Source organism: Prionailurus viverrinus, chromosome X (assembly GCF_022837055.1).
Source record: "Prionailurus viverrinus isolate Anna chromosome X, UM_Priviv_1.0, whole genome shotgun sequence".
NCBI lineage: Eukaryota > Metazoa > Chordata > Mammalia > Carnivora > Felidae > Prionailurus > Prionailurus viverrinus.
Window position 1 is genome coordinate 50,263,923 of NC_062579.1, and position 24,556 is coordinate 50,288,478.

General features: G+C 38.3%; 1 protein-coding gene across 3 annotated transcripts in view; it reads left to right on the forward strand.

Moving 5' to 3' along the window:
* Positions 1-24,103, forward strand: part of YIPF6 (Yip1 domain family member 6) — a 56,411-nt gene extending 32,308 nt beyond the window's left edge. For 2 of the 3 annotated variants that reach the window (XM_047844352.1, XM_047844353.1), the window contains exons 6-7: positions 3,377-3,534; positions 5,290-8,524. In XM_047844352.1, coding sequence (XP_047700308.1) covers positions 3,377-3,534; positions 5,290-5,408 — 277 coding nt within the window. In that variant the 3' untranslated portion in view covers positions 5,409-8,524. Of the gene's footprint in view, positions 1-3,376; positions 3,535-5,289; positions 8,525-24,092 lie in introns of those variants that run through there. The other variant, XR_007149005.1, reaches the window with a different exon arrangement.
* Positions 24,104-24,556: the final 453 nt, after the last annotated feature.

The following is a 24,556-nucleotide window of genomic DNA, read 5'->3' on the forward strand; positions in this document are numbered from 1 at the left end:
TAGAATCTAAAAAAACTGTAGAGCAGATCAATGAAACCAAGAGTTGGTTTTTTGAAAAAATAAACAAAATTGATAAACCTCTAGCCAGGCTTCTCAAGAAGAAAAGGGAGATAAAATCATGAATGAAAATGGAATTATAACAACCAAGCCCTCAGAAATATAAGCAATTATCAGGGAATACTATGAAAAATTATATGCCATCAAACTGGACAAGCTGGAAGCAATGGACAAATTCCTAAACACCCACACACTCCCAAAACGCAAACAGGAAGAAATAGAAAGCTTGAGCAGACCCATAACCAGCGAAGAAATTGAATGAGTTATCAAAAATCTCCCAACAAATAAGAGTTCAGGACCAGATGGCTTCCGAGGAGAATTCTACCAGACATTTAAAGCAGAAATAATACCTATCCTTCTCAAGCTATTCCAAAAAATAGAAAGGGAAGGAAAACTTCCAGACTCATTCTATGAAGCCAGTGTTACTTTGATTCCTAAACCAGACAGAGACTCAGTAAAAAAAGAACGACAGGCCAATATCCCTGATGAATATGGATGCAAAAATTCTCAATAAGATACTAGCAAATCGAATTCAACAGCATATAAAAAGAATTATTCACCATGATCAAGTGGGATTCATTCCTGGGATGCAGGGCTGGTTCAACATTTGCAGATCAATCAAGGTGATATATCACATTAATAAAAGGAAAGAAAAGAACCATATGATCCTGTCAATCGGTGCAGAAAAAGCATTTGACAAAAGTCAGCATCCTTTCTTAATAAAAACCCTCGAGAAAGTCGGGATAGAAGGAACGTACTTAAACATCATAAAAGCCATTTATGAAAAGCCCACAGCTAATATCATCCTCAATGGGGAAAAATTGAGAGCGTTCTCCCTGAGATCAGGAACACGACAGGGATATCCACTCTCACCGCTGTTCTGTAACATAGTGTTGGAAGTTCTAGCATCAGCAATCAGACAACAAAAGGAAATCAAAGGCATCAAAATTGGCAAAGATGAAGTTAAGCTTTCACTTTTGCACATGACATGATATTATACATGGAAAATCCAATAGACTCCACCAAAAGTCTGCTAGAACTGATACATGAATTCAGCAAAGTCACAGGATACAAAATCAGTGTACAGAAATCAGTCGCATTCTTATACACTAATAATGAAGCAACAGAAAGACAAATAAAGAAACTGATCCCATTCACAATTGCACCAAGAAGCATAAAATACCTAGGAATAAACCTGACCAAAGATGTAAAAGATCTGTATGCTGAAAACTATAGAAAGCTTATGAAGGAAATTGAAGAAGATAGAAAGAAATGGAAAAACATACCGTGCTTGTGGATTGGAAGAATAAATATTGTTAAAATGTCAATACGACCCAAAGCTATCTACACATTCAATGCAATCCCAATCAAAATTGCAATAGCATTCTTCTCGAAGCTAGAAGAACCAATCCTAAAATTGGTGTGGAACCACAAAAGACCCCGAATAGCCAAAGTAATTTTGAAGAAGAAGACCAAAGCAGGAGGCATCACAATCCCAGACTTTAGCCTCTACTACAAAGCTGTCATCATCAAGACAGCATGGTATTGGCACAAAAACAGACACATAGTCCAATGGAAGAGAATAGAAACCCCAAAATTAGACCCACAAAAGTATGGCCAACTCATCTTTGACAAAGCAGGAAAGAACATCCAATGGAAAAAAGACAGTGTCTTTAACAAATGGTGCTGGGAGAACTAGACAGCAACATGCAGAAGGATGAAACTAAACCACTTTCTTACACCATTCACAAAAACAAGCTCAAAATGGATAAACGACCTGAATGTGAGACAGGAAACCATCAAAACCCTAGGGGAGAAAGCAGGGAAAAACCTCTCTTACCTCAGCCATAGCAATTTCTTACTTGACACATCCCCAAAGGCAAGGGAATTAAAAGCAAAAATGAACTATTGGGACCTCATGAAGATAAAAAGCTTCTGCATTACAAAGGAAACAATCAACAAAAGTAAATGGCAACCAACGGAATGGGAAAAGATATTTGCAAATGACATATTGGACAAAGGGCTAGTATCCAAAATCTATAAAGAGCTCACCATACTCCACACCCGAAAAACAAATAATCCAGTGAAGAAATGGGCAGAAAACATGAATAGACACTTCTCTACAGAAGACATCCAGATGGCCAAGAGGCACATGAAAAGATGCTCAACGTCGCTCCTCATCAGGGAAATACAAATCCAAACCACACTCAGATACCACCTCACCCAAGTCAGAGTGGCTAAAATGAACAAATCAGGAGACTATAGATGCTGGAGAAGATGTGGAGAAACAGGAACCCTCTTGCACTGTTGGTGGGAATGCAAACTGGTGCAGCCGCTCTGGAAAACAGTGCGGAGGTTCCTCAAAAAATTAAAAATAGATGTACTCTATGACCCAGCAATAGCACTGCTAGGAATTTACCCAAGGGATACAGGAGTACTGCTGCATAGGGACACTTGTACCCCAATGTTTATAGTAGCAATTTCAACAAGAGCCAAATTATGGAAGGAGCCTAAATGTGTATCAACTGATGAATGGATAAAGAAATTGTGGTTTATATACACAATGGAATACTACCTGGCAATGAGAAAGAATGAAATATGGCCTTCTGTAGCAACGTGGATGGAACTGGAGAGTGTTACGCTAAGTGAAATAAGTCATACAGGGAAAGATACCATATGTTTTCACTCTTATGTGGATCCTGAGAAACTTAATAGAAGACCATGGAGGAAGGGAAGGAAAATAAAAAGAGGTTAGAGAGGGAGGGAGCCAAAACATAGGAGACTCTTAAGAACTGAGAACAAACTGAGGTTTGATGGGGCCTGGGAGGGAGGGTAGGGTGGGGGATGGGTATTGAGGAGGGCACCTGTTGGGATGAGCACTGGGTGTTGTATGGAAACCAATTTGACAATAAATTTAATATTTAAAAAAAAGGATATTATGTCCATTTTGTGGAAGAAATGGTCCTTAGCTTTCAACAAATTCTTAAATAGGTTTTTAAACTAGAAAAGATTAAGAATCACTGTCTTAGAGGTTCAGTGGGAAAAGGAAGTCTTTACGAATTAGAGTAGATCATCTGGTATCCTAGATGATTGACTCTTAAGGAGTGTGAGAAGAAAGGAGGAAGAGTATGGGGAGAGAAAAATTAAAGCATATGATTAATACAGAAACCTATCTTCCTAAAATCAATGTTAAAGTATAGGTATTATGTATTTTGAGGACTGTAGCAATCCAGGCTACATAGAAATCTGTGTAATAAACTATCTCATGATACAGATCAACTATATTTATGATCTTTATGGTTGTATATTATTTTTTTAGATCTTTTTTCCAGAGCCTCTGTGTGCTGGGTTACTGTATACTTCCCTTGACAGTGGCAATGCTGGTTTGTCGGTTGGTGCTTTTGGCTGAGCAAGGACCAATAAACTTCATGGTCCGGCTTTTTGTGGTGATCGTGATGTTTACATGGTCTATAGTAGGTAAGAATGTATTTATCTCTACAATGGCAAAACATACAAGGACAGGAGTTAAGAGATGAAGACCAGATGAGGAGCAATGTAACTCCTAAGTCATACATGGGTGATATGATTCTTGCCAGTGTCATCCATGGAACCCTCTTCCCTGAGTAGGCATTTGATAGGGGTGATGTCCACCTTATGCAGATTGGGTATCTAGAGTTTTGAGATGTGGATAGTCACATCCTTTTTTTAAAATTATTAAATAATATATAGGATTGGGAATGGAGATTACACTAGACCTAGCTCAGTTCCTGGCATGTAGGAGGCATAGGTGACTTGAGAAATGACTTGGGACTTTTCCTGTGAAATTCGTCATAATAAAAATAGTAGCTTGCATATACAGATTGCTTATTACAGACCAAGCACTGTTGTGAGTGCTATGTATGTATTATCTCACTTAACCCTCACAACAGCCCTAATAAATAAAAACTATATATATTAGTCCTATTTTTACAGATGAGGAACGGACACAGCGAGGTTAAACAACATGCCCTAGAACACATAACTAGTGAATAAGGGAATTAAGTTTAAAACCCAAGCAGATCTCACACCTCTTTAGAAGTGTACTATACGATCTCCCAGTATAGGTTGTTAGGTATCATTATATAGTACTTTTATGCTTCAGTAGAACATTCTGCTAAAGATTAGGAAGAGCCTGTAGCAGTGGCAGTGAATGCCAAGTGCTCATTAGTTTTGCCTTCCTAAAATTCTCTTAAAATTCTACCTTCAGCTACAAGGTAGCTTCTTGTTTCATGGGATAGACAGACTGCTTAATATTTTTAAGTGCATTATCATGTCTTTGTTCTGGACCATGATTAAAATCCAAGAAGTAATCCAAAAGTAAGGTCCAAGAGTGATAGAATTGATACTGCAGACTGTATATTAAGTCGAGTGCTTTACCCATGGGAGAACTCCTCATTCCCTCACATAGAGTCTGATAATTTACCCTATATGTAGTTCTAAATACCCAGTATCCAGGCTCATAGCAGTTCAGAAAGTAGAATCTTAGAAGGGAGAGAGGCTCCTGTAAACATTCCATTTTTTAATTCAGCAAGTATTTCTTAAGCACAAACTCTGTGTCAGGCATTGTGCTAACCATGGTCTCCATCCTCAGAGTTCATAACTTAGTGGAGCAGCCAGACATGTAAACACTTAAGGGCAATAGGCATCCAAGGTGCAAGATGGAAGTCTGTGCAGGGGATGGGATGACACAGAGGAGGTATGTGGGCAGATCTGCCTGGGGTGGCAGGATAACAGATGGTTGTTCAGGAAAGATTTCCATGAAAGGTGGTCATTAATAAGTAAAAAGATGAGTCTCCTTTCCTGGGTGGACAAGAGGGACAGCATCATAAAGAGCTGATAACCCAGCACAGCAGTATGAAGTCATTTGCCACAGGAGCAACTAACCTTAGGCATCTTTGTAATAAGCCTACTCATCACAGTTCAGTAACTTCTGAGAAAAGAGTAGGAAACCCCTTTAGAAAGATTTTCATGTAAAATGGTTGAAATCTTAATACTAGAAACTAGTAGCTCTCAACTGTCTGGGAAACTATGCTGCAGAATGCCTTTTTCTCTGAGGATATCAAATATAACTGAACTTTTAGTATAATTCTATGTTCCAGACTATGCCAAGCACATTCAAGTTTAGTAGATGTTAGTGGTTGTGACAATCTTTTTATATTAAAGGTTCCATTTTGTTTTGTTTGTTTTGTTTAGCCTCTACAGCTTTTCTTGCCGATAGCCAGCCTCCAAACCGCAAAGCCCTCGCCATTTATCCTGTTTTCTTGTTCTATTTTGTCATCAGTTGGATGATTCTCACCTTCACTCCTCAGTAAATCAGGAAATGGAAATTAAAAACCAGTGAATTGAAAGCTCGTCTGAAAGATGCAATTTACCATTGAGCTTTGCCTCTGGCCCTCTTTTGTCTAATTTTGGAGATATTTTGAGATGAAAGGGGAGCCATAAAGCACCATCACCATTTATGTAAGGAACTGATGTTTGAAAGATTGTCCTTTTCCTCTTAATGTCATTTCTTGAAAATACATAGTATACACAGTATAGTGCTGCCTTAAGGCATGATAGGGTCACTGTGGTCCATTTGAGTGACAACCAATGATTTGGAAAGCACATGTATACATCCTGCAAGTTGAGTAGAATTAGTAACTGTATTTTCAGTTTGGAGAATACCAGTTCAGGTGCAGCTCTTAAATACATTGCCTTATGACTATTAGAATATGCCTCTCTCTTCATAAATAAGAATCGATAGTCTGTATCCATTTCCTTTTATTTCTCTCTTAGGCTTAAAAAGGCAATGACAGAGGTTGGGAAGGGGGTTCATAACTGGGTAGGAGAAAATATGCATCATGCATTAACCAGTGTTCAGATTTTGACAGGGGAAAATTCTACACTTGTTGCTTTTTTAAAAAGCAAAGGACAGCTAAAGAATTGGCTTCTTTAGTCTTTCCATATAGTCACCTTTCTCCCATGCTTAACAGCACCTCAGTGACACTCTAATTTTTAATCTTACCCCCCTAGCTCTGAATATGCAAACTGTTCACAGTTACCATATAATTACTCTAATTTTTAATCTTACCCCCCTAGCTCTGAATATGCAAACTGTTCACAGTTACCATATAATTTTCCTTTGATTAAAGCTCTCTGTGGACCAGTGCTCGAACTTATCCAGGTGGAAGACCTCAGAAATTTAGATTGATAGGTCCTTCATGCATATTATCACGTGGGCACTTTCTTCTTAATAGTAGGAGGTAGTTTGGATACAGCATAGCTCTAAACAATTATTCTGCAGAGTCTGACCTCTAACTAGAAAGTAAAGCTAAATCAGAAGCCTGCAGTTAACCATGTGAACATGGAGGGATTTGGTGTTCTGATGGCTGATTCACAAAACAGCTAGATGCTTAGAGCATGACATAGGATGAGTTGGGTTTACAGCTGCCACCTTTTCATAGCGGGCTTAGCAGTTTTTTCATTAGATGTGCTTCTCGGATTGGGGAATAGCAATTTATTTTCTTGGTTTTAGACTTTATTTGTAAAGCTAATTAATTCTTCTTTAGACAAGTACTTTTTTTGCATGTGTGCACCTGCTTGTATTCTCAACTATTTATACACACAAGTGTGAGGGCTTTTCAGGAAGCAGAGTGTCTGGAAAGGCTGATTTCTAAGCTAAACTGGGCTCCTTTCAGGTAATATGAGCTACTGCCTTCTATAAATTGCACATTGAAGAACTCTTAATAGACAAAAGATTAGGAGTCAGGCAGACACCATCCACTGTATATACAGTTACTTTTAAAGATAGGAATTTATTCCACATTTTTTCTTTAGCATGGAATTTAAATATTTATTCATTTTGTATCTAAAGACTATCTACACATAGATATATAATTTTAAAACGTATTTTCTCCATTCTCAGCTTAACTAAGAACAATACTAGGACAAATGTGTTCTTGGAGTGATATTAAATTACAGAGCATTACAAAGTTGGTTCCCTCTGTCCCAGCCTTGTCCAGAGTTTTTGTTTATATCTTTATTTCAGCTTCCCTTCTAAATTTTAAAATAAATCTTGTGAGCACAAAGCCAATGTTTCAGGCTTGAAGTGGTAAAGAAAATATTTTGAAACTGGTTCTGACTGGTCCAAAAATATCATCCATTTCCATTGTCTGAAATTTTCTAACTTCTTACCAAAAACATCTCTTCCAAAGTTATTTCATACTCTGTCCCAATGGTTATAATGTAAAATTAAAAAAATAATCCTGTTTCTCAAAAAGGAATTATCTGCTGGATTTTATTCAGGCTAAATATTTTGGTCAGAAATTTTTAGGGCCACAACTGGAGTAGGGGTTGTGTGTGTGTGTGGGGGGGGGTTATACATATTGGGTGTTAAGGCTGCTTGTTCTGTCTAGTAACCTGTTGCTCTTTGGTGACTTGAAGAATGGTTTTATTTGATTTAAATGAAAGTGGGTAAAATGGAGATTATCTTAAGATGAATGATCAGTTTTGTGGCATAAATAATATTTTCTTAATATATGAAAAAAAAGTGCATTGCTTTCTGTGGCAGAAGACCTGATTATCTGGAAGTTGTAACCCTCAACACAGCTTTCCCTGATTTGCTGCAAAGGCACATGGCTAATTATAGAAAGAAAGACTAGAATAGAAGGGGATTTTAACAAAGGAAACCCTGTTCCAAGAATTGGGAAGCTTCATGCTTTAGATGAAACTCAAGTGTGTGAGCATCATTACCAAATGTGGTGGATCATTGCCAAGTGTGGTGCATCACTACTGTCGTGGCTTATCATTTGCTGCTCTTGCTTCTGAGATTGAGCCTCCACTGTCATATTCTTTAGCAATAGGAAGGGTAAAGACTGGATTTAATCGCTGTTCAGATTATAAAAACTCAACTGATGCAAATGTATTTGTGCCATGTAGTCGTAAATGTCAGCATTACCATTAATTTTCAAGTCTTTTGCATCTTAAAAGGCTTATTACATGAATTCAATTGGATCTTTTTATTGTGATGGGGGTTTTGTTTTGTTGGGCAAGGTGGGCTTGTCACAGAGCATGGGACTGGTAAGCATTTAACTGTTTACTATATTTGTCTTTTTATAAAGTATTCCCCAGATGTGGTGAGAAGGTTAGCAAGCCTGTATTTGAAGATTTAATTGTATACTTCTTATAAGCTAACTACTTACTGTACCTGGACTTCCTGTTTATTCCTGGAGATGAAAATGAAAATCTCCTGTCATTTGAAATCTTTGGGTAACATCAAATCATTGAAATTTATCTGAATGCTATCATGATATGATCAGACATCCATTGCATGCAGCTGTTTTATTCCAGGTAAAATACTGACATTGTTATTCTTTATTAGACTGTTAATTTCTGAGACAATTTGGATAGAAATAAATGTGTGAATGTTAATATATGTAAATTAGAAATACTTTTCTAGATTCTGTGGGCTTTTATTGAAAATAAAGAATTTCTAGTGATTTACTCAGGCCATAGGATGGCCAAATAATAATAATAACAGTAATATTACTACTAATAATGGTTAACATTTATTGGGCACTTACATTGTGCCAGGCAATATTCTATTTTTTTAAGAATTTTTTTATAACAGCTTTATTGAGATATACTTTACCATAAAATTCACCCTTTTAAAGTGTTATACAATTCAGTGATTTTTCAGTATTTTCACATAATTGTGTAATTATCACCACTCTCATCTTAGAACATTTTCATCACTTCACAGTAAAATCCCATATCCAGTAGCAGTCACTTCCTCTCCCACTTCTCCCCAGCCTCTGGCAATCACCAGTATGCGTTCTGTCTCTGTGGATTTGGCCAGGCACTATCGTTAAGTGCATTTTATATATCTCCTTTAATCCTTAACATAAAATGCTACAGTTCTTATTTTACAAATAGAAAATTGAGTCACAGAAAAGTTAAGTAAATTTCCCAAGGGCACGCAATAAATTGATTTAAAATAGGAAAACGTGGCGTGCCTGGGTGGCTCAGTCGGTTAAGCGTCTGACTACTGCTCAGGTCATGATCTCATAGCTCATGAGTTCGAGCTCTATCTTAGGCTCAGTGCTGACAGCTCAGAGTCTGGAGCCGGCTATGGATTCTGTGTCCTTCTCTCTCTCTGCCCCTCCCCTCTTCACGCTCTGTCTCTCTGTCTCTCAAAAACTAAATCAACATTATAAAATTTTAAAAAATAAAGTAGGAAAACACCATAGATGGGAGCATAGTAGGACACAGTTTTGAATTGCATTGTTATGTACATGAAATGAATGTACCCCTTTCCCAGGGTATGCTCCCTGTCATTAACCATTATACCATACAACTGACTAGAGATAGATAACTCATTCTTTTTTTCCCCTGAGTAATAGAACACTATGTTAGCATCTGAGAAAAACACAAGAGGAGGTGTACATTGGAGTTAGGTTTGCTGCCCCCTGCACCTTGAATCCCTTTTCTCTCCCTTCTCCCCACCAGCACACACACCCCTCCCCCAAATTCCCAAAGTCTTAAGAGTCAAACGGACTTCTGCCTCTTTCATTTTAAATCTTCCATAGGGATGTTTAATGCATCAAAATTTAACCTGTTTATTCAGGTGTTTATAGTCCTCAGATGCATCTAGTCACCTATAGTACCATTTATATTTCTAAGACTTCAGAAAGCAGTACTGTGAGAATAAAATCCTTTTTTATTTTGGTTAAACTAGGTGGGGAAAATAATAGTAAGGGCATTGCCTTAATGAAGTCAGTGGTTCTGCCTGGTAGGACGTGGCCACATGCTGCTATTGCTCACTCTGTTCTCTTTATTTCAGAACTTTTTAAACTATGCCATCACTGCTGGTAATTTCTTGGTCCTCTTTAGTACTCCATTTCAATCCTGATCTTTCCTATAAATAATGAACCTGTGGAAATAATAAATCTGTAAAATGATTTGTGAATGTTAAATGTGCAAATAAAAACATTGGAAAAGGAGATTTTGTATGTGCCTCTTCTTGTACTGAAAGATGCAGAGATATTTGCTGCATACTATTTTCAGGTGTAATATATTGTCATCAGACAATATTGAATGCTGTGTAGGATTGCACAGGCAGCAAGTTAGTAAGAGAAATCACAATTATTGAGCAAATAATATATACCAAGTGTTAATATTAGCTACTTTATAAACAGTGTCTCTAATTACAACAGCCTTTTGAGGTTGGTGGTATTATCCTTATCTCAACATTTTGGAACCTGGGAACTTGGGAAGGTTAAATAAATTGCCTAAAGTCACAGCACAACCAGGGTTCAAACTCTGGTTTTATGACTCCATAGTCTTCTATATTGGTTCTTTGCCATCATACCTACCCACTTAAGCCGCATCAATCAGGTACCTTAATAACATGGTGAGAAACTGGGTTTTCACACATCTTCTGGGAACTATACCTGTTTCTGCTTTCAGTTTGCAATCTACTTGGATAAACTGAACTCACCATCCCTACACACTAATAGTTGAAATGCATTGTGGTTCTTAATTTTGGTGCCACATAAGATCTCAGAATGAGCAGTAAGAACAGGAATACATCTGTGACATATTGGGAGAATTTGTATCATCCAAGATGGGGGTGGGGTGTGGCATTGCAGATGATAGAGAATACTTATGAACAAAGGTGAGAGAGCAGGCAAGTCTAAAGCCATCTGTGTGCACATGTGCAAGTGTGTCACATTGTCCTGTACATAATCACCATGCTTTGTGAAATTTTTCTAGCTGCCTTTATTTCACTTTGCAAGGTAGATAAAGCTTCTAAGCTTATACCTAAGGAAATAGGCTCAGATAAGTGAAGTGATAGGCCTTGAATGATAAAGCCAGTCTCAAGAACACAATTGGAAAGTTGTTCTTCATGTTAATATTGATCCTTTTCTAATGATAACTCACATACTGAAGTGAATTCAACTGACTTTGGAAAATAAAGTTGGTTGGATAAGATGAGACCAAATTATTGAGAGTAGATACTGAAAAGTCATGAGTAGGTCATACTGTGGTAGGAAATAGGATGTTTTCAAAAGTTCTGGAGCAGGGGAGTTTTTTGAAGAAAGTTACTTTAATGGAATAAATGAGGACCTTGAAAACTTGGATTGTGAGTAGGGCAGAGAAGAAAGGAATGCCAATATATTTCTAACCACGGGCCTTGAAGAGTGGTATGTGTTTGAGAATAGGTACTGAGTTTGACCATCAAAGCGATCATATCCTAAAGACAACTGGAAATACAAGTGAATTGTAAAAATCATAGCTAGGAATGTAAATTTGATCTTGTAGATGTGATGCATGTTGAGAGAATGTATTGTTTCAGTCTTGTTGACAAGTGTAGTTGCTGAAGGGAAGGCCTGATTAAGAATCAGAAAGATGAGAAGGAAGAAATGGAACTATTACTTATGTGCCACAGATTTCTACATGCTACCTTCGTATTACACTAGCCTTTTGAGAGAATTTCATTTTTACAGAGGAAGAAGCAGTTTGGATTCAGTAAGTGGCAAAGTTGGAATGTGAACACAGCTCCATCTTAACTCAAAAGTGTATGCACTTCCTGCTATGCTCTGCTACCCTTACAGAAAGTTTTATACTCTGAAAGCCTAAGAATGAGTGTCTTGCACAAAGTAGGTGTTCAGGAAATGTGTTGAATTAGTTAAAAGAAAAAAGTAAATAGGTATTACATGCTGAGTGTGGGGGCATGATGAGAAATAAGAATTGAAAGAATATATTTGGCTAGAAGGCTGTGGTAATTCGATTGCATTAGTGTCTCAATATTTTACCCCTCTCTGAAGCCCTGCCCTTTGCCATGTGACTTTGAAGTTCTTCTCAGTAAAAGGCAGAACCTATTCCCCACCTCTTCTTTCTCGGTGGTCCTTATAGCTTGCTTTGCCTAATAAAATCTGGCAAAAGTAATGGTGTGACCCTGCAACCTGAGGCTTTGTGTATTTTTATTTATCTCTCATTTCTCTGCCATATCTGTGAGAACATGCCTGAATTATCCTGCTGGACATACAGAACATAGCCCAGTCATCCCAGCCTTAGCTATTCCAGATTAGCCCAACACCAACTGACTGTCAGACAAATAAGTGAGCCTTCTAAGAGTAGAAGAACTGCCCAGCTGTAGCCAACATAAGTTGTCAATCTGCAGATTCAAGAACTAAATAAATACTTATTGTTTTAATCTCCTAAATTTCTAGTGGTTAGATATGCAGCATTATAGTGGTGGTAGATAACTGGATACAAAAGCCATTCTTAATTTTCTTTTTAGGTTTCCAAAGTTATTAGAAGCTTGAGGCACTGAGTATTTGTTTCTTATTTGTAGAGTCATATCAAGCACAGAATATAAGAGATGAAAGGAATCTTAGAGATAGTTGATCCCATTTACTCATTTTACCAGTGAAAAGCTGAGGGTCAGAGAGGGAAGATTACTTATCCAATGCTAATGGAAGGAACCAGAATAAAACTTAGTTTTCTTCACTTCAAGTCCACTGCTCTTTATATGACATAACACAGTAGAGTAGCTGAAAGGGTCATAACCTAATGCAAAAAAAAAAAAATCACTTTGTCACTGCACATATGTAACAGTGTAAAAAGGAGATGCTTATAAGAGTGATAGGCTGCAAGGAATAGGGTTTATTAAGGGAGTAACTACCCAAAGAAGATGAAAAGGACTGTGATTCTGAACATAGTTGGTAGATTAGCTTTGAAGAAAGTAGAGAAACCTCTTGTGAGGTGAAAATGAAGACTGAGTGGTTAGATAGATACATTAATGATTAAATGTTACACCTCAACAAGTTTGTTGACTGTTACATTATGCTAGATATTGAAGATTCAAAACTGCCTCAGGGGAGTGATAGCACCAAGATGGTGGCAGAGGTTACTCCTAACTTCGCTGCCCTTCACAAGAAGAACAACTAACAACTATTCAAGAACAAGACACCACTGAGAGAATCCTAAAACATAGGGGTGAGGCTGAAGCACCCCACTGTACCACAAAGACCAAGACAGATGGAATTAGAAGGGCAAGAGAAGTAGCTACATGTTGACGACATCTCTCCTCCTCCATTCCAGCACAATACCATGTGGAGACATCTCTCCTAAGCTTCTAGTTACTCCAGTGGGACAAGATAACCCAGGGGAGGCAATCATCCCATCCAGCATGGTAGGTTGCTCTGCAGGAGCCCCTGCTCTGTTCTCACACCAAGGGGATTGTAAGGAAATTTATGGGGCTCAACCACTGCGAATCTGATGGAGAAGGGAGAAGCTTGCAACAACCAGCACATGGATCTTGGCAGACCAAATTCATACCTACAATGCCCATGTAGTCCCAACTAGCAGATTTGCTCATCTGCAAAACCAAGTTGGGGATAGACTCTGACTAGGGAACTTGATGGGGTGCAGATGTTCCTGATTCAGATCCTCAAATGAGATATACTGGACATAGAACCCATGTTGCCTATACCGAGGCAAGTAACTGAATCACAGGTCCACCTACTATGGAAGGTCTCTCAGCCCCATCCAACCAAAAGGGCTGGCAACAATCCCTGGAAGCTGTGCTGGCTCAGTGGTGATTGAGCTGAGAGTCAAGTAGAACTGATCACCCCCAGAGCAAATCCAGTACTGGGCATGGAGCATTCATGGATTAATTCATAGCCAAAGCTCAGGGTAGCTCCTAGCTCCTTCCAACCAAAGAGACTGGGAAATTGAGAGTAGACTGGAGTTCCCCTACTCCCAGCCAGGTAAGAGAGCTGAGACCTAGCGCCCCACTTGCTGTGAAGAGTGTCTTCTGGTCTCATCTGACCAGAAAAGCTGGGACAACTCCTGGAAGCTGTGTTGCTCAGCAGTACTTGAGCCAAAAGGTCGGCAAAGCCAATAGTTTTCAGAGGAAAGACAGTGGCCATGTTCTATCGGAGAATTGGGGTATAAGTTGGTTTAAGGCAACAAAGAGCTTTATTGCCTTTAGAGGTGCTTCTGCTGTGCCAAGGCAAGGACTCTAATTCATAGCCCTGCTTATCACTTAATACAGCCCTCAGTCCATCCAACCAGAGGACCTAACCAGAGCACACAGTTGCATAGCCCATTCAACAACCCTATATATAGTAGCACTTGAAAAGAGACCACAGCTGATGGCTCACCCCATCTGCAAAGCAAAGTAGTGGCCTTGGAAGACCGTGGCAGAGTAGGAGGACTCTACCTGATGAAGGTCCCACAAACACAACTATATAATTATTAAATCATCCTAAATACACCACAAATTTACTTGAAGACTGACAGAGAAAAATACACAACTAAGGGGGAAAGAGGCCACATTGGAGAAGGTAGGATGTGTGAAGACATGGTTAGGGGAGAAACTGATTATGAGTGCTGAGAGAGGAGAGAGCCATGGTCACAGAGAAGGAACAGAAACAGAAGGGCACACAGGGAAACACACACAAGAAGAAAGTTTCCCCAAAGCCACTGGCTGGGAAAACAAGAGGGGTGAATTTCTTGAGTTCTTGCAACAAGCAGGGCTTCAAGCCAAGAGTTTTAAAGGTCAATAGGCTTGACTAAGATAGTGCCCACTGGACACTGCCCTGCTCCTAGAGAGAAGATGGGCAAACAACCCAGGGGCAGACAGCATGGAAACAGAAATCTGAACAATGCCTGGGGCACACAGGGAGAGATTATTTGCTCTGGGACCTGTCACTGAGAGGCAGTTTTCACCAAGATACCTCTAGGAAAAAAAAGGAGTTGGCGGGCGCCATTTCCCTCCTTCATCCCTCAGCATAAACACAGAGCCACCTGCTCGATGCAGGACACTGCAGACACAGGCCCCAAATCCCTTCACTCTGGTGGAACTGCCCTTTTTAGTCATGCTAGCCTAAGTGGGGCCCTTGCCCAGAACACCAGCACAAACCCCTGTTCACACATTTTCCAACCAGAGATTTCTTCAGGGTCTCAGTTCTACTGGAAGAAGTTTGGGGTCTCATTTCACAAGCAGAGCAGAGCACACATAGTTAAAACCACATTCACACCAAGGACTAAACACTGTCTACTATAGGCAAGGAAAGACACCTGAAGGATAGAGCAGCTAAAACACAACAATAGAGAGCATGCAACACACACAACAGACACTCCATGAAGCACCAGCCCTGGGCACTACATGACCTCTTCTTCATAAAGCCACTACTTTCAGAAGCAGGAAACATAACTGGCTTTTCTAACTGGCAGATACTTAGACAAAATGCAAAGATAGAGGAATTTAGCCTAAATGAAAGAACAAGATAAGGCCTTGGACAGAGATCTAAGCAAAACCAATATAAGTAACATGTCTAATGGGTAATTTATTTTTTTAATTTTTTTTCAACGTTTATTTATTTATTTTTGGGACAGAGAGAGACAGAGCATGAGCGGGCGAGGGGCAGAGAGAGAGGGAGACACAGAATTGGAAACAGGCTCCAGGCTCTGAGCCATCAGCCCAGAGCCTGACGCGGGGCTCGAACTCACAGACCACGAGATCATGACCTGGCTGAAGTCAGACGCTCAACCGACTGCGCCACCCAGGTAATGGGTAATTTAAAGCAACAATCATAAGGGTGCTCCCTAGGCTTGAGAAATGAATAAAAGACATCAGTGAGATCCTTACCACAGAGATAAAAGAGTTGAAAAAGAGTCAGAGATGAAGAATGCAATAAAGGAGATTGGAAACATGCTTGATGCAATGAAAAGCAGGCTGGAAGAAGCAAAGGAAAAACAGTGACCTAGAAGACAAAATAATGAAAAACAATGAAGCTGAAAAATAAGAAATAAGAAAATAACAGACTCTTAAAGAGCAAATTTAGGGCTGCTGGAGGGGAGGTGGGTGGGAGGATGGGTTAAATGGGTAATAGTCATTTAGGAGAGCACTTGTGATGAACACTGGGTGTTATATATCAGTGACAAATCGCTAAATTCTACTCCTGAAACTAATTATGTGTTAACTAACTGGAACAGAAATAAAAATCTGAAATAAAAAAATAAGAAAATACATGGAAACAAATGAAAATAAAAACAAAATGGTTCAAAAATTTTGTATGCAGCAAAAGCAATAAGATGGAAGTATACAGCACTATAGGCCTACCTTAAGAAGCAAGAAAAATCTCAAATAAATAACCTAACCTTACACCTAAAGGAGCTAGAAAAAGAACAATAAATGAGGCCAAAATATAACAGAAATAAAGAAATAATAGAGATTAGAGAAGAAATAAAAGAATAGAAACTAAAAGAAACAAATTAATAAAATCAGGAGCTAGTTTTTTGGAAAAAAAAATGATAAAATTGGTAATCCTCTAGCCAGACTTATCGAAAAGAAAAGAGAAAGGACCCAAATAGGTAAAATCACAAATGAGTGACAAGAAACAACAAACAGTACAGAAATGCAAATAATTCTAAAAGAATATTATGAAAAACTATATAACAACAAACTGGACAACCTAAAACAAATGGATAAATTCCTAGAAACACATAAACTGCTAAAACAGGAAGAAATACAAAACTTGAACAGACTAATCACCAGCAAAAAAACAAAAAAATTGAAACAATAATCAAAAACTTCCAACAAACCAAAGTCCCAGGCCAGATGGCTTCATAAGGCCAATTCCACCAAATATTTAAAAAAGAGTTAATACCTATTCTCAAAGTACTCCAAAAAATAGAAAAGGAAGTAATACTTCCAAGTTCATTTTATGAGGTCAGCATTACCCTGATGCCAAAACCAGATAAAAAGTCCACTGAAAAAGAGTACTATGGGCCAAATAGCCCTAATGAACATGGATGCAAAAAATCTCAAGAAAATGCTAGCAAAACGAATCCAACAATACATCAAAAATTTATGCACCATGATCAAATGAGATTTATTCCTGAGTTGCAAGGGTGGTTCGATATTTGCAAATGAATCAATGTGATATACCACATAAAAAAGAAAGGATAAGAACCATATGATCATTTCAATTGATGCAGAAAAAGCATTTGACAAAATACAACATCCATCCATGATAAAAAAAAAAACCCTCAACAAAGTATGTTTAGAGGGAGCATACCTCAACATAATAAAGCCCATATACAAAAAAACCCACAGCTAATATCATCAGTGGGGAAAAATGGAGAGCTCTTCCTCTACAGTCAGGAACAAGGCATGGATGTCCAATGTCACCACTGTTATTTAACATAGTATTGGAAGTCCTAGCCATACCAATCAGAAAACAAAAATAAATAAAAAGCATCCAAATAGACAAGGAGGAAGTAAAGTTTTCACAATTTGCGCATGACATGATATTCTATATAGAAAACCCGAAGACTACCAAAAAATTGCTAGAAATGAAACACGAATTCAGTAATGTCCCAGAATACAAAATCAACATACAGAAATCGGTTGCATTTCTATACACCAATAATGAAGCAGTAGAATGAGAATTTAAGGAATCAATCCCATTACAATTACACTAGAAACAATAAGATATATAGGAATAAACCTAACCAAAGAGGTGAAAGAACTATACTCTGAAAACTACAAAACATTGAGGAAAAAATTCAAGATGACAGAAAGAAATGGAAAGACATTTCATACTCACAGATTGGAAGAACAAATATCATTAAAATATCTACATTACCAAAAGCAATCTACACATTTAATATCGAAATACCAATAGCATTTTTCACGGAGCTAGAACAAACAATCCCAAAATTTGTATGGAACCACAAAAGACCCCAAATAGCCAAAGGAATTGTGAAAAGAAAAGCAAAGCTGAAGGTATCATAATTCTGAACTTTAAGTTATATTACAAAGATGTAGTGATCAAATCAGTAAGGTACTGACACAAAAATACACACATAGATCAATAGAACAGAGTAAAAAAATCAGAAATGAACCCACAAATATATGGTCAATTAATCTTCAACAAACAGGGAAAGAATATCCAATGCAAAAAAAGACAGTCTCTTCAACAAATAGTGTGGGAAAAACTGGACAGCAACTTGCAAAAGAATAAAACTGGACCACTTTCTTACACCATACACAAAAATAAATTCAAAATGAATTAAAGACCTATATTGGAGACATGAACCATAATAATCTTAGAGGACAGCACAGTCAGTAACCTTCTTGACATTGACTATAGCAACTTCATTCTAGATATGTCTCCTGAGGCAAGGAAAACAAAAATAAAAATAAACTATGGGGACCACATCAAAATAAAACATTTCTGCACAGCAAAGGAAATAATCAACAAAACTAAAAGGCAACCTACAAAATGGGAGGAGATATTTGCAAATGACATATCTGATAAAGGAATAGTACCCAAAATATATAAAGAACTTATAAAACTCAATACCCTAAAAGCAAATAATCCAATTAAAAATAGGCAGAAGAAATGAATGGACATTCCCCAAAGAAGATATCTAGATGGCCAATAGACAAATGAAAAGATGCTCAACATCAGGGAAATACAAATCAAAAGTACAATGAGATATCACGTCACACCAGTCTGAATGGTTAAAATCAACACAAGAAACAACAGGTGCTGGTGAGGATGTGAAGAAAGGGGAACCCTCTTACACTGTTGGTGAGAATGAAAGCCGTGTAGTCACTCTGTAAAACAATATGGAAGCTACTCAAAAAGTTAAAAATAGAACTACCCTACAATCCAGCAATTGCAGTACTAGGTGGTTACCCACAGAATACAAAAATGCTAATTAAAAATGATACATGAGCTCTGATATTTATAGCAGTACCTTCAGCAACAACCAAATTACAGAAAAAGCCCAAATGTCCATTGACTGATGAATGGATAAAAAATATGTCATATATATATATATGTAATGGAATATTACTCAGACATAAAAAGGAATGAAATCTTGCCACTTGCAACGATATGGATGGAGCTAGAAAGTATTTTGTTAGACAAAATACATCAGTCAGAGAAATACAAATACCACATGATTTCACTAATTTTGAATTTAAGAAACAAAAGAAATGAGCAAAGGGAAAATAAAGAGGGAGAGATGGGAACCATGAAACAGACTCTTAACTATAGACAACAAACTGACGGTTACCAGAGGACAGGTGGGTAGGGAAATGGGTTAAGTGGGTGATTGGGATTAAGGAGTGCATTTGTCATGATGAGCACCTGGTGTTGTGTGGAAGTGCTGAGTCACTATATTGTGCAAATAAAACTAATATTACACTGTTAACTGTCTGGAATTTAAAGAAAAAAGAAAAAACTAGTGGGTTCAGCTAACCAGGAAATTCAGTGCACAGTCTGGCCTGATTCTGATCCCCAGACATCATGCTGCACAGTCTCTGGTACCTGTCCTACTGTCCTTCCAGGTCAGGCAAGCTAATTCATAGCCCCACTAACCACTGAATATATTACCAAGTCCTGACTATCTAGTAAGCCTAAGCAGAGAATCCGGGCCCATCCTGCAGAATCACTTACACAGGTAGCCAAGTCACAAGTCCTATCAAACTGTTCTTAGGCCATGGCTCCCCTCCCACTCCCCTCCTCAGAGATCAAACTGTTGCCTCGCTTAAAAAACAACAAAAACCACATCATAATAGCAGCTTCTACCTGCCCAAGGACATTACCAGCAGACATACCCAGAAGTCAAATCTGAGCTGCCTGATAAAGTACTGTCTCTGCCAATATAAACCTATAAAATCTGGAAGAGGAACCTGATTACTGAAATGCAGATACTAATGAAATAAATTAAGGATCACAAAAAAATCAGGTAAATGTGACACCACCAAAGGAAACTAATGAAGATCTAATAACTGGCCCTAACGAAATGGAGATCAATGAACTGTCAGGCAAAAAATTCAGAGTAAACCTCCTAAGAAATTTTAGTAAACAACAAGAAAACACAGATAAGTAAATAAAATTAGGAAAACAATGCATAAATAAAACAAGTTTGACAAGAAAATACTAACCTTCAGAAAAAGAAACCCCAGAAATCCCAAAGTTGAAAACTATAATAAATAAACTGAAGAATTCAATAGTTTCATAAGAAGACTCAAACATGCAGAAGAAAAAGTCAATTACCTAGACAAGAAGATATTGGAAATTTCTGAATCTGAGGAGCAAAAGGAAAAAAGAATGACAAAAGGAAAGTCTATGTGTTGGGTGCCTGGGTGGCTCAGTTTAGCGTCTGACTCTTGATTTCAGCTCAGGTCATGATCTCAAGGTTTGTGAGATCTAGTCCAGCATCAGGCTGTCAGTGCAGAGCCTGCTTGGGATTTCCTCTCTCCCTCTCCCTCTTCCCCTCCCCCGATTCATGCTCTCTGTTTCTAAAAATAAATAAACATTAAAAAAAAGAAAGTCTCGGTTATGGGACACAATGAATAGAAACAATGTTCTCATTATGAAATTTCCAGAAGGAGAAGAGAAAGAGACAAAGTATATTTAAAGTAATAATGGCTGAAAGTTTCCTGAACCTGGAGTGAGAAATAAAAATCCAAAAACATGAGGCCCAGAAGACCCCAAATAGATTGAATCTGAATAGGATGACACCAAGAAGCACTAACTTAAAAAGTCAAATACAAAGAAGGAATTTTAAGAACAGCAAAGAAAAGAGAGATTGTATACAAAGAAAATTAGATGAGGTAACCATTGGATTTTTCAAACTTTACAGGCCGGGACAGAATGGTATAACATATTTAAAGTATTTAAAGAAAATGCCTGACAACCAATAATTCTATACCTGACAAAGCTGTTCTTCAGAAACAAAGGAAGGATAATGACTTTTTCAAACAAACAAAAGCTGAGGGAGCTCATTACCACCACTCCTACCTTTAAAGAAATGCTAAAGGTTGTTATCAGAATGGAATTAAAGCATGCTAATTAACATTATGAAAAACAGAGGTGCCTGGGTGGCTCAGTTGGTTAAGTGTCCAACTTCAGCTCAGGTCATGATTGAGGTTTGTGGGTTCAAATCCTGCATCGTGTTCTGTGCTGACAGCTCAGAGCCTGGAACCTGCTTCATATTCTGTGTCTCCCTTCTCTCTCTGCCCCTTCTTCACTCACGCTCTGTTTTCTCTCAAAAATAAATAAACATTAAAATTTTTTTTAAATTAAAAATTAGTGTAAATCTTACTGGTAATAGTAAATATATAGTCATAGTTAAATTCTGCAATATGGCAATAGTATTGCATAATTCACTTACAATTCTAGTTTGAAAATTAAAAATGAATGTATAAAAATAATCATAACTACAATAATTATTAGTTACACAGTATAAAAAACATGTAAAGAGGAGTTAAGATGGAGGGATAGTATGGGGACCTGTCCCTGAAACACAATTAGATCAGCATTAAACCATTTTGAACATCTAGGAAATTGATCTGAAGATTAACGCAACAACTTGCATAATTTAAGCCACAGATCTTGGCAGGTACACAGTGCAGAGAGGTGGCTTGGGGAAAAGAAAGTGGCAGTGCCACAGAAGGTAGGAAGTCATTTTCAGAGAGGACAGAGAGAGGAAGAGAAAGGGGGAGAGAGTGTAGCACATCGGGATTGCACAAGAAAAGCACTCCCCCTGAAAGTAGTTGGAGAGAAAGAGAGATAGAAAGGGTGAAACACTCACAGGGAACTGGACCAGAAATTTGTTCCCCAAACCATGGGACAGGGAAAAATGAGAGGGTTTCAATACCACCAGTTTTCTATAACAGTGGAGCTCAGAGTCTGAAGTTTTGGACCTTAGTGTCTGGCAGTGCTCTGGTGAGGCTAATCCCTGGGAGCAGGCAGCCACATGGGGAGAAGCAGTTCCCCTGATTGGAGTTGCATTTGGTAAGAGGCAGTATAGCCTCTCTGCCCGCAAAAGTCTTGACAGACACCAGAGAGCTGCCACATTTATTGATACTGGAACAAAGACACCAGCTGAGTGCAACAAAACCTGGTGTCAGCTGTGTGCTACGATTAAACTCTGAGCCTTTGTCACAGTGGGAATGCAGAAATGTCTTGTGGGACAAATTGGTACCTGGTCATTGCTCGGGGAGACCTTCCACCAAGGCAGCTTGGACACTGGGAGGGTAAAGGTGGAGAGTGGACAGAAGCTTGAGACAAAGGAGGGGTGATTGATCATATGACTGTGAGGGTGTTAGGGTGAAGCCATTTTCACTTCTACCCCACCCACACAGATCATCCCCAGAGAACTAAGTAGTGCCACCAAGTGGAGAAAAGAGCCATTACAACATGCCCTGCTTAACTATGCCCTTAGGCACTGCCCCCCCACCAAGACCAATCTCTTTCACCCACGTAGTCTATGGAGTGTAGTGTGCTGCAAACTTTCAGGTCTGGGAGAAACTGGATCTAGCTTTATTTGGGTTTCATTTTATTTGCTTCTTCGTTTGTTCATTTTCTTTGCTTCTGTTTTTATGTTGCTTTCCCTTTATTTTCTTTTTCTTTCTAGATACAGAAATAGCAATTTTTATTCTATTTTCTTTTCTTTCTTTTCTTTTTTTATTTTTTAGTATTATGTTTATTTATTTTGAGAGAGAGTGCGAGTGGGGGAGGGGCAGAGAGAGAGGGAGACAGAATCCAAAGCAGGCTCCAGGCTCTGAACTATCAGCACAGAGCCCGATGCAAGGCTCTAACCCAAGAGTGTGAGATTATGACCTAAGCCCAAGTTGGATGCTCAACCGACTGAGCCACCCAGGTGCCCCTCTTTTATTCTATTTTATTACTTAAAAAATATTTTTTAGTTTAAAAATTCTTAGTTTAAAATTTTTTCTCCTTTCAACAAATAATCCAGTGAAGAAATGGGCCAAAGACATGAATAGACACTTCTCCAAGGAAGACATCCAGATGGCCAACCGACACATGAAAAAATGCTCAGCATCACTCATCATCCAGGAAACCACATTGAGATACCATCTCACATCTGTCAGAATGGCTAACATTAACAACTCAGGCAACAACAGATGTTGGTGAGGATTTGGAGAAAGAGGATCTCTTTTGCACTGCTGGTGGGAATGCAAACTGGTACAGCCAACTCTGGAAAACAGTATGGAGGTTCCTCAAAAAATTAAAACTAGAACTACACTCTGACCCAGCAATTGCACTACTATTTATCTGAGGGATACAGGTATGCTGTTTTGAAGGGACACATGCACCCCAATGATTATAGCAGCACTATCAACAATAGCCAAAGTATGGAAAGAGCCCAAATGTCCATTGATTTTTGAATGGATAAAGAAGATGTGGTATATATATATATATACAATGGAGTATTACTCGACAATCAAAAAGAATGAAATCTTGCCATTTGCAACTACATGGATGGAACTGGAGGGTATTATGTTAAGTGAAATTAGTCAGTCAGAGAAAGACAAAAATCATATGACTTCACTCATATGAGGACTTTAAGAGACAAAACATGAACATAAGGGAAGGGAAACAAAAATAATATAAAAACAGAGAGGGGGACAAAACAGAAGAGACTCATAAATATGGAGAACAAACTGAGGGTTGCTGGAGGGGGTGTGGGAGGGGAAATGGGCTAAATGGGCAAAGGGCATTAAGGAATCTACTCCTGAAATCATTGTTTCACTATATGCTAACTAATTTGGATGTAAATTTTAAAAAATAAAAAATTAAAGGAAAAAATGTTTCCTCCTTTCTATCAAGATTCTCTCAACAAGCAGACCAAAACGTCTAGGATCTAGCTTCCTTTATTTGATTTTTTTCTTTTGGTATTAATTTTTTAATTTTTCTTTTTTATTTCATTTTGTTATTATTTTGTCTTACTCCAAAATGACGAGACAGGGGAATTTAGCTAAGAAGAAAGAACAGAAAGAAATGACAGCCAGGGATTTAATCAACACAGATATAAATAAGATGTCTGAATAGAATTTAAAACCACAGTTGTAAGAATACTAAATGGGTTGAAAAAAAACATGGAAGACACCAGAGAATCCCTTTCTGCAGAAATAAAAGACCTAAAAGGATGCCTGGGAGGCTCAATCAGTTAAGCATCTGACACTTGATTTTGGCACAGGTCATGATCTTGGGGTTCAGGAGTTTGAGCCCTGCATTGAGCTCTGTGGTGGCAGCACAGAGTCTGCTTGGTATTCTTTCTCCCACTCTTCATCTCTCTCTGCCTGTCCTCTGCGCTCTCTCTCTGTCTCAAAATAAAGAAATAAACATTTTAAAAAGAACTAAAATCTACTCAGGCTGAAATTAAAAATGCTATAACCAAGATGCAATCTCAAGTGGATGCCATGGTGGTGAGGATCGAACAAAGGAGAGCAGCAAATCAGTGATATAGAAGATAAATTTATAAGGGCCATCTAGGTGGCTCAGTTGGTTAAGTGGGTGAATTTCGGCTCAGGTCATGATTTCATGGTTAATGAGTTCGAGCCTGGCATCAGGCTCTCTGCTGTCAGCACAGAGCCTACTTTGGATCCTCTGCCCTCCTCCCACCCTTTCCCTGCTTG